This window comes from Vipera berus (assembly GCF_964194415.1).
Source record: "Vipera berus genome assembly, chromosome: 2".
Taxonomy (NCBI): Eukaryota; Metazoa; Chordata; class Lepidosauria; order Squamata; family Viperidae; genus Vipera; species Vipera berus.
The window spans coordinates 33,019,393-33,030,755 of record NC_138203.1 but is presented as its reverse complement, the minus strand read 5'-3'; the positions used below and the strand labels follow the sequence as shown (position 1 = coordinate 33,030,755).

At 41.4% G+C, this 11,363-nt stretch overlaps 1 protein-coding gene across 2 annotated transcripts; it reads left to right on the top strand.

Moving 5' to 3' along the window:
* The first annotated feature begins 3,484 nt into the window (after positions 1-3,484).
* On the top strand, positions 3,485-10,607 carry F2RL1 (F2R like trypsin receptor 1). 2 transcript variants are annotated; one of them, XM_081321116.1, is made up of 3 exons: positions 3,485-3,666; positions 8,903-9,408; positions 9,629-9,704. In XM_081321116.1, exons 1-3 carry the CDS (start codon positions 3,594-3,596, stop codon positions 9,632-9,634), a joined length of 585 nt encoding a protein of 194 aa, XP_081177242.1. In that variant the 5' UTR covers positions 3,485-3,593; the 3' UTR covers positions 9,635-9,704. The 2 variants fall into 2 exon arrangements, with proteins under 2 accessions (XP_081177242.1, XP_081177241.1); XM_081321115.1 differs by having other exon boundaries at positions 8,903-10,607.
* Positions 10,608-11,363: the final 756 nt, after the last annotated feature.

Here is an 11,363-nt window from a genome sequence, read left to right as displayed (position 1 = left end):
ACTGCTGTTGCTCTCTGTCAAAGATTGGTATATTCAGAAATATTTTATTTTACCAAAGAGAAAGGGAAACCTTTGTTTAAAGTAACTAGACTCTTTCTCCCAACACCTTTGTTTAACAAAGGAAGTGAAGAGATAATGAAGATAATGGAAAGAAAGTAGGCCAGCTTAAGATACCTGTGTGATTACATCCCAATCAGAGGACAAATGGGTCAATATTACCTGGGTTGTGGGGGCAGTTTTTACAACCGATACATTTTGGGGTAGAAAAGGTTTCAACCCACAGGTTTTCCCATTTTCATTTCTTGGTTAGGCAGTTCCTTTAAAAATGTTACATTTATTTCCAGATGTCCACTAGTATTTTTCATTTTTTTCAATTCAAAATGGAAATTTTATTATTGATTTTCAGCTATTACATGCGACTCTGGGACACTCTGATGTATAGTCTCTACAGGAAAGAATGTTTTTTCCAGCCACATGGGATGCAGTGATGATGAAGACCTTAGTCACAGTATTGTTATAAGCCAGACATGTCAAACACAAGGCCCGGGGGCCGGATCTGGCCCGCGAAGTGGTTTCATGTGGCCCGCAAAACCATCCTGGAAACAGTGAGGGAACGGCCCCCACTGCCTTGGCCCTGGCCCAGAGACCCTCCTTCTGCCAGAGACCCTCAGATCTGTCCCACTCCTACCCAGGCCCCCATAGGCACCCTTGATGCGAATGATATATAGCTAGCCATGCCCACCCAGTAGGCCATATGCACTCTAGCCACGTCCACCCAGTAGGCCACGCCCATCCTTGCTATACCCACCCGGCCCCCTGAGGGCAACCGCAATGCTGATGCGGCCCTCAATGAAATTGAGTTTGACACCCCTGTTATAAGCTAACTGGAGTTGGAAATGAATAAAATCTTTTCTAAAACATAAATGTAGCTTTAGCCTGATGTTGATTTTTGATTGCATCATATATTTGATATACAAGAGGCCTGTTATTTTTGTATTAAATTTGCCTTTTTCTGATTCAAATTGAAACCACAACAAAAAATTTAAGATCAATCAGCAACATAAATGACTAGTAGGGAGAGCAAGGGAGAAAATTTGTCTTGAGCACTAGGATGCAAATTCTGATGGTTACTTAATTGCATATAATGAGCTGCACAACAATAAAGGGCTGAAATTTGTGTTCTTATGATGATAGTCATGTTGATGTCACCATGATTAAGAAGAGATGTCAATGTCCAACAATACTGTTAATTAATAAAAATCAGTGTAGCAATGCAGGCATTGTAAAACTGGTGAGGGGTGTTGAAGGAAAAGTGTTCATCATGGTTCAGTCCAAGCCGGGAATAAACAACATGGGACTGCTTTAGAAAGGTTGCAGTTTATTGAGAGGAGAGTCAGACAGAAAGATGGCTCAGGAAGAAAAGAGAGAGAGCACATGTAGGGAGTGGGGTTTTATATCCTCTGGGACTCTTGAGGTTGTTTCCTGTTCCTGTTTTAAGCTTTGTATTTCCTGAGTCTGAGTGTGCCCCTTTGGCATCTGTGGGTTAATCCTATTATGTCCTGTCTTAGAGTTTGGGTGGGGTATGTAGATTTTAGGTGTCTTTGTCTTCTTAATCTTCTAGCTTTAACCTTCTTGAATGGTTTACATCTGCATTTCTACAGAGCTGGTTTCTGATTGGGGAACGGAGACTTGGGGATATTTAAAAAAACTGGGCATGCTTTTCTGCCTCTTTAGGATCCTTTGAGGAAATATATTTTTCTGCCCTTTTAATATTTCCTTCTCTGGGGGGCTGAGTTCCCACAGGAGATATTTATTACTATTCTGTGGTCTTGTCTATGATTGCCCCATTTTGGTTGGTATCTATAGGAATGTTCATATGGCACTATAAAGATACAGTTTAAAAAAAATGTATTTGCAGTTTTTACACACCCCCAAACTTGGAATTTACCACTTTATGAAGAGTTATGGGTTTATCTAGCATGGAGGGCAGCAAAAAAGATCATTCTTCAGTGTTGGAGACAGACCTTCTCCAAGTTATCACTGTTTTTTTGATTATAGATAAATCCGAGGTGCCCAATCTTAGTAACTTTAAGACCTATGGAAACTCCCAGAATTCCCAGCCAGCTGGTTGGAGAAATTTGGGATTTGAAGTCCACAGGTCTTAAAGTTACCAAAGTTGGACAACATGAAATAAATGCTTTCTATTCATAAACTTGCTTTTTATCAATGCAGTGGACAAACTATCATTACTTTGTGTTTAAAATTTAGTTTTCTTCTATGCAGATTAGAATGTTCTTGCTTCACTTTGCTCTTTTTAATATTAAAGAGAAAATTATAGAGACAGAAAGAAGACAAGAAGGAGGCTCAGTACAGAACAATAAAAATTTATCTAGAGCACTGTTTTTTAACTTAGCAATTTATAGACTATAAATTCTAGAATATCCCAGCCCACATATTGGGTAGGAAACTCTGGGACTTAAAATTCACACATCTTAAAAGTTGTGACTCAGTGGGTTAGGACGCTGAGCTTGTCGATCAGAAGGTCGGCAGTTTGGCGGGTCGAATCCCGAGTGCCGCATAACAGAGCGAGCGCCTGTTACTCGTCCCAGCTTCTGCCAACCTACCAGTTCGAAAGCACGTAAAAATGCAAGTAGAAAAATAGGGACCACTACAGTGGGAAGGTAACAGCGTTCTGTGTGCCTTTGGCATCTAGTCATGCCGGCCACATGACCACGGAGACATCCAGGACAAGCGCTGGCTCTTCGGCTTTGAAACGGAGATGAGCACCGGCCCCTAGAATTGGAAACGACTAGCACGCGTGTGCAAGGGGGGGGGGGAACCTTTACCTAAAGTTGTTGGGGTTGACAGAGAGACCAATCTTACTGTAAACGTTATCAGCGGTAAAAATTGCGCAATAGGCTAAAATGCGTCTGAGGACAGCCGATTATCAACAACAACAGAAAAAAAAGAAAGTTTATAATAGTTTGCAGTAAAGGAGACACCATGCCAGACAACTCTTCTCTTTCGGCGCCATCGCGGCTCCTCCCTTTCCGCGAATCTCCTGGCGGAGGCAGCGAACAAAAGCGGCGTGGCCCCGTTTAGCGTTGATTAGACCGAAGTGTTTCGTGATTATAGACACGGGTTCTCTTCATTGTTGTTTCGGGTCGTTTGGGTGTTTAGTCTAATAAAAACATTCCATAAAACACGCACAGAGTTTTTCCCCTCCTTTTTTAATTCCTATTTGAAAAGGAAGAGATTCCAAGCAGGTAGAGACACGGGTCTAACCCGCCAACTGGCGCCCGCAGCTGGCGGTGTTCGCGGTTCCCCCTGGGCGCTCCTGTGCGGCGCTCTCGGGCCCTCCAGGAGGAGGCGATTGCCAGCCCGCCGCCGGGCGAAACTCCTGCCTTCCCCGCCCTTCGCAGGCTCAAAGGGCACCTGGCCGGCGTGAAGGGGCGAGGCTCCGCCTCCGCCGCCCTTTCCTTTTTTTTCAGGCTGCAGTGAAACTCCGGTGAAACTCCCTGGCGCTGACAAGGGAGGAGGTGGAAGTTTCTGTGTCGCCGCCGCAGCGATTCAAAGGGAGCCCTGCCGAGGATATGGGGCGCCTCTGCCAGCCTTGGCTGGGGGTCCTGGTCCTGGGAGGAACTCTGGCCCTCGTCTCTGCTACAGGTGCGAAGTGAAAGCTGCGCTCGGGAAGTTTTCGCCCTCTCCCGTCGTCTTTTCCATCGGAGCGGGGGTTCCCGCATTTCGGGACCGCTGGGGAGATGGGCTGTTCTGGGAACATGCTGTGCGTGTGTGTCCCCCCCCTGCCCCCAAGGGGCTGTTGGATGGGGGGGCAGTTTGCTCTCTGAACAAAATGGCTGCTGCGGGGATAGGACCAGGGGCAAAAACCTGTTTTATCAGAATGGCTACCTGCTCTTTCCCTTCTGCCCCTACTCCCGATCCCTAGCCCACGGCGAACTTTTTCTTACTTTTGCTGATCTTGATGCTTTGGGGATCAGCAGGAGGACAGCTTAGCGAAGATCACCCCCCCCTCCCTTTGTGAGAAAGGTTAGGGGCCTTTCTTGGGAATAAGATGCTGGATCTGGTGGTGGTCCCAGCTTCGTTCCCCATTTCCTTTTTCAAAAAGGAAAATGCCAGATAGGATAGGAAACCTGAGGGGCACGAAGGGAAATTCTTTAGGTGTACGTCTGTGCTCTGGGCACCATATTGGGAATTTAGCTTGACATTCTGGGCAGTAGAAAAGGTTCTTTTGTAATCAAAAACAGGAGTAACTTCATTGGGGCTTAACTCCCCAGTGAATGTACAGATTGAGTTGCTGCAGTGATGTTATCAATTCACTGAAGCTTTTTTGTTTTTGTGCTTGATAAATTGAAGCTTAACCTAGTTCCTAATTGAAACGGGTTCTTTAGAGCAGAAGCAAAAGTTTGTTTTTTTAATCTCTAGTTACAAAGACTAAGAGCAGAAGTTCAGGAAACTTTTTCTGCCTTGATTGCTTTGCTTGAGAAGTCTCAGCTCAGCACTTGAAAAGCTGACTTGTAGCAAACTAATACCTCTTGTACTTTGATTGTTAGTGAAAAGATCTAAAGAGTTTATTATTTCAAAAACCCACTAATTTTTTTCCCTTACAAGCTTAGGTTGAACTTTGTTGTTTTCTCGTTGCCTATATACTTAACTATGGTAGCCAAGGGCAGAACTATCAGTTTTCCAGTAATTGGTTGTTGTAACATGTGAATAAATGTTCAGAATAGCATAAGAAAGTCATTCTTATAAAGCTATTTTAGAACAATAGCATTAGATATAATATATATATAATCTGCTTAAGGACCTATAAGTACTGTTCATTTTACCTTCCTTTTAACTGCTTAGAAATTTTAATTAGCCTATAAAGAGGATGTTAAGATTCTAAGAAAGGTGACAGATGAACTTAACTGTATGTACAACCTAATAATATAAATGACTGCATCAACGTGAACAAGAGATATATGATCATAAAGCAAGCAGTCCTTCCTATCTTGGCTTATGATATAATTTTGTAGTTTGATTAATTGGGCGGTGGTGCATTCTTTTGGAGGTGGAAGAAGAAAGAAGAATGTATCTGTGGTTAAACTGGTATTTCTAAGTCTCCATGATTTGGGGGAGTTCCTAGAGCAAACACAAGGCCCCGGGGGCCGGATCTGGCCTGCGAAGTGGTTTCATGTGGCCCGCGAAGCCATCCTGGAAACAGTGAGGGAACAGCCCCCACTGCCTTGGTCCTGGCCCAGAGACCCTCCTTCTGCCAGAGACCCTCAGATCTGTCCCACTCCTGCCCAGGCCCCCATAGGCACCCTTGATGCGAAGGATGTATAGCTGGCCATGCCCACCCAGTAGGCCATTTATTTAATAAATATAAATAATATATGCACTCTAGCCGCGCCCACCCAGTAGGCCACACCCACCCTGGCCATACCCACCCGGCCCCCTGAGGGCAACCGCAATGCTGATGCGGCCCTCAGTGAAATTGAGTTTGACACCCCTGTCCTAGAGGATCAATGCAATTCATATGTAATAATTTCATCAATGAATGCAGTATTTGCAGTTTAATACTCAGTATTACCCTCGTTAACTTGCATTAATATGAAATGGAGAGAAAGGATGAAGAGCTAGGGATTCTGAGGTATTATTCTACAGAGGAAAATAACGTGGAATGAATGTGGTGATCCTAAATTGCTCAACATGAGAAGAACCTAAAATGCCCTTTACTTCTCAGATGAAAAAGATGCATCTTTGTCTAATAAGGATTCCTTCTCTGCTTACGACAGAGTACATACTTTCTACATAAGGGAAACGGTTCCTGTTTTAACGTCCAAGATAGTTTCAAGCGGGTACTGTACAAAAAAAAATGACCTTTTCCAGTGAAGGCTGAACTGAACTGAGTTTGCATAAATTAATGGGTGAACTTTTGATCCAGTTAATACTAATGGCCTCCCACACAGCAACATGAATATAATATAAATTGCACAGTCAAATAAGTTAGTCCTGAGTATGCTAGAGTAAAATGAGCTGGTGATATTGAGTGCGTGGGAACTGGCAGGCAAGAATATTGTGCCTATTTCTCAGTCTCTTGCACAAGAATAGGCGAAGTTACATGTTATGAATCAATACACGATTCTCAATGCCGTGTTTGTGCTACAATACCAATTAACAGATTTGTTGTGTTTTGTTAATCTTGGTGAAATGTTAATATATATTGCTAGTCCACATAGGATATGCCATATGCTAAATAAATAAGCCAGTTGACAAGAGTAGTGGAATGGGACATTTCTAAGAAAAGAAAAATGTTCTTTCCTATTTACTTTCTAGACTTTAACATAGAAATAAACCTAACGAGGTTGGAAGTAAAACTAGTTGTAAATTATTAAATATGCATATGTTATTTATTGAGCAAAAATGAGCTTTTAAAGGGTGAGATATATATCCATGTGTGTTCATTAAGGAACTTATTTGAAAAAAAATAAAAAGATGGGCTGCATATATTTTAAAAAGGGAAGAGGGGTGCATGTATTTTGGCTAGCTGGCCAGCTCACATTAGCTGGGCAAAGTGGGAATTTGGTGTATCCATTTGTTCTAATAATGTGTATTCAGGCTTAAACTGTGATCTGTCTCAGGTGAGACCCTGCAATTTAGACTACAGTAATTGCATCTTTTCCCCTTTATATAAAGTTAACCATGTTGAGGACAATCCTAGACAAGAACTTTTCTCATTGATATGCAACATCTACCTTATCTTGTTGCCCCCCCAGATGTTTTGATCAAAGCCAATTGAAAACTCCCTTGCTTGCATTAGATCCTCTACAATGGCAACAAATTTATTTCTTAAAAAAGGAAATTGCCTTTTCAAATTTGCTATTCAGGCCAAACTAGATATTTATTTATTTTATTTATTTTTTATTTTTATTACATTTATATCCCGCCCTTCTCCGAAGACTCAGGGCGGCTTACAAGCTTAGCAGTAGCCTTCATTCTATGTATATGCCTGCTTGTTAGGGCTTTCACACACACCCCAAGCGGCATTATTACAAAGTCAGCTTATTGCCCCCAACAATCTGGGTCCTCATTTTACCTACCTACCTAGATATGATTTATCTATTGGTAAAGGTAAAGGTTCCCCCACACATGCGTGCTAGTCATTTCCGACTCTAGGGGCCGGTGCTCATCTCCATTTCAAAGCCGAAGAGCCAGTGCTTGTCTGAGGACGTCTCCGTGGTCATGTGGCCGGCATGACTAGATGCCAAAGGCGCACGGAACGCTGTTACCTTCCCACTGTAGTGGTCCCTATTTTTCTACTTGCATTTTTACGTGCTTTCGAACTGCTAGGTTGGCAGAAGCTGGGACGAGTAACAGGCGCTCACTCTGTTACACGGCACTCGGGATTCGACCCGCCAAACTGCCGACCATCTGATCAACAAGCTCAGCTGAATCTATTGGATTTAGATGCTAATGTTAAAAAGTGAGAACAGTTGCAGAGCTGATCATTCCTTTTTGTCCCTCCTTTTTTTGCTCCATCCAGGATATTGAAATGTATTCTGCAGCAGGTTACATGTGTTCCTGGAGCAGGCAATGTTTAGAACTAAGAGTAAAGGGGAAAATAGTTATGTGAAGGTATACATTTAAGGCCCTTATTTCATTCCTTAAACTTCCTAATCCTTCTTATTCTGAACCGATCTTTTTCCTTTTTTAGAGTTTTACAGCACCTATTTTGCCCCTCAAAATCTGGCCAATATTGTGATTTTTATGACATTGATTAGCTACACCCCTGCACCTGAAGAGGACTGTCTCCTCTTTTCCAGCTATAAGAAAATCATTTTAAAATGTGATAAGAATATTTTGCTATACCAGTAACCAGGGCTTTTTTTGTCATAGAACGCCCAGAACGGAGTTAGTTCCGGCACCTTTTTTAGATGGAACCTTATAGGGTAGGCAAGGCGGGTTGTATGACATGTGAGTTCCAGCACCTTTTTTTTTTTTTTAGGAAAAAAGCACTGCCAGTAACCCTCAACTTACTATCACAATTGGACTGGAATATTTATTGGTTGCTGAGCAAAGTGCTTGTTAAACAAGCTGCATGACTGTTTCACTCAGTGACTGCAATCCTGGCATTCAGGGTTGTAATTGTGATGGGTCATTAAGCAGATGGAGTCCCAGGCAAGATGAGGTCTCAGAGGTTGGGTAAGTACAGGAAATTGAAAATCCTCCTTCCCAAAATCTGAGCAGGATTTTCAGACCCTGAGTGAAGAGACACTCATGCACAACCTGTGCCAAGAGTTTACTTCTCTGTTGGATTTTGGGTCCCTCTCATCTGTGAGAACTGGCAGCTGAAGGCTTTCGGTTTCCTTCTGTGCATGGAAGGGAACTCCTTTGGTGGGGTGCAGGAACAGCTTCAGAATTTCAGCTCCATTTTGCACCCCACTGAAGAAGTTCAGCTCCCCTCAGTGGACAATTCTTTCAGCCAGCCCACAAAGATGAAGAGGAATCTTTTCAGTAGCCAGCAGCAGCTTGCAACCTTCCCTCCCATCTTCCCCATTGACTTCCTGGGAAACTGGCAGAAAAGAATCCAGATGACACTTATATGACTGTAAGGTGCTTGGTAGCCAGTCATAAGTACAATGTTTCTGATGCTGTCATAATTTCAAATTGTTGTTAAACAGTTGTAAGTTGAGGACTACCTGCAGAGTTTTTCTTACTAGTCTTCCTACTGGAATCAAGTTAGCCTGTGTACTTTCCTCAATTCAATAGTATTTTTATCCAAAACAAATGAATTATAGTACCAATTATGTATTTATAACTTGTTACTTCATTATATAGGCTGTGTGGGAGACTGTTAATGGCCAAGTAACTTAACATATTTGCTCTGTTTCTTTTTTAGTGACAAACCAAACTGGCATTTCAAAAGGAGGAAGAAGCTTTATTGGTCATAAAAGCAATTCAACAAATGAAGATGCATACAACATAGATTACTTTGCAACCAAAATCCTTACAGGAAAACTGACTACAATTTTCCTTCCTGTGATCTACATTATAGTCTTCATCATTGGCTTGCCAAGTAATGCCTTGGCTCTCTGGGTTTTCTTCTTCAGAACAAAGAAGAAGCATCCTGCGGTGATCTATATGGCTAATTTGGCTCTGGCAGATCTCCTTTTCGTAATCTGGTTCCCTCTGAAAATTGCTTACCATATTAATGGCAACAACTGGATCTATGGGGAAGTCCTGTGCAAAATAGTTGTTGTGTTCTTTTATGGAAACATGTACTGCTCCATTCTTTTTATGACCTGCCTCAGTGTGCAAAGGTATTGGGTAATTGCAAACCCCATACTGCACTCAAGAAAGAAGTCAGAAATTGCTATGAAAGTTTCAGCTGCAGTATGGATACTGGTACTGCTTGGCACAGTGCCACTATTTCTTATTAAGCAAACTGTTTATATTTCTAACCTTAACATCACCACATGTCATGATGTCTTACCTCAGTCTGTGTTGGCCAGTGACATGTTTAACTACTTCCTTTCTCTGGCTATTGGGGTCTTCTTATTCCCAGCTGTTCTCACAACTGGGGCTTACATTCTCATGATAAAGACTCTTAATGCTTCCATTACAGATGTAACGATTGGGAAGAAAAGGAGAAGAGCCATCAAGCTCATCATTACAGTGCTTTCTATGTACTTGATCTGTTTCTTGCCTAGCAATATTCTGCTGGTGGTCCATTATGCCCAGATCAAAACCAATGGTGTCAGTAATGTATATGCATCATATATTACAGCCCTTTGCCTTTCTGCTCTAAACAGCTGCATCGATCCATTTATCTACTACTTCATTTCAAAAGACTTTAGGGATAATATTAAAAATGCCCTCCTCTGTCGAAGTGTGCGCACTACCAAGAGGATGCAAGTCTCCCTCTCTTCAAACAGATACCCAAGAAAATCCCCCTCTTATTCCTCTAGTTCAAACACAACTAAGTCAACTTATTAAATTTGTTCGTATGACACAGGATTGTCTGGACTTCCATGGGCAGAACATGAAACTGAACTCCAGTAACATTTAATAAATGTTTACAGCTGGTAGACCTACTTTCCATATAAAATCATGTGGACAAGCATGTTCTTTACAAAGGGAAAAATCAAAGCGGCAGCCCTGGTATGGACAATATAGTATATTTGAGTTTGGGTTTAGACCAATACAAGACAGAATTATTTTTATAAGTGATTAGCAAGTGTGCAAAGAAGTTTTCTATATTGGTGTTATTCAAACAAGCATCTTGCTCCCAGGCGCAAGTGGTAGTCCTAACTAATATTAACTAGTTTGAGATTTTAAGCATCTTCTGTTTTATAACAGAAGGAACTGTAGAAGAACATATATGAGTAATTGTATGTGTTTGCCAAACCTGTCTTTCCCTAATCCAGGAACTGTGAAAGCCCTGGAATACTGTATTATTAATATCCCAATGACTGTTCCTTGCACTAATATACCTAATACCTTTATTTTAACTATGCTGTGAATATGCAATGTTTCCAGTAATGTAGCATGTAATTGTAGGTTTATTGCAATATTTTAAATATTTTTTAATTAAAGGAACACTTTTATATACTTATTTGAGTTTGTTTAGATTGATAAGAAATGCATGAAGTTTGCTTTCACTTTTACCAAACTTCTTTCTTCTTGTGAAAGTTCCATTTTCTTCTCACTGGCTCCAAATGAAATAAAGATTTAAGAACCACATCTCCAAAGCAGTGAAATGGATCAATAGAAAAACTGGTTGATTTCATTTTCTCCACTGTAGGATGCTCAGGGCCACAAGTGTGTCTAGCCAGGCTTTCTGCCCATCTAATTTTATTAAATTTCATCCCTGTTGGGGAAAAAAAATGAGAAGCTGCCCCACTCTAAAGCACCAGCATTTAACACCATCTAATACTTTTTTTCTATAAGAGTCCCATAGGCTTTCTGAAGAAACAGTGGTTGAATGGCTTCAGCCTACTGCTTTTGGGAAATGTAGTCACCTGTCCAAACATGCACACAAACTCACAATCTCACAATGGCAAATTAGTGAAAAAAGGCAACTGGCTGGGACTAAGAGAAACAGCTTTCTCAAATTGGTTTCTGTGAACTTAATATTTTGTTAATAGACATGCCCTTCTAGAGGAAATATTTTGTAGAAGAATCACTAACACATTTGCAACATTTCAAATATTTTCATTAATACCCCAATGATTGCCTATCCTCCTTCTCCCACTTGTCTGTCTGTAGCACCTTTTGTAATCAAGGTGATCTTAATCTCTCATTCCAGTGTTTTAACTTAGATTGCAACTTGCCTGAAATCTTTTATCTCTGTTGCTAAT

Coding starts and splice junctions, on each gene's coding strand:
- F2RL1 (XM_081321115.1), top strand. CDS start 3,594: ATGGGGCGCCTCTGCCAGCCTTGGCTGGGGGTCCTGGTCCTGGGAGGA. Junction 3,667..8,902: donor GGCCCTCGTCTCTGCTACAG/GTGCGAAGTGAA, acceptor TTTCTTTTTTAG/TGACAAACCAAACTGGCATT.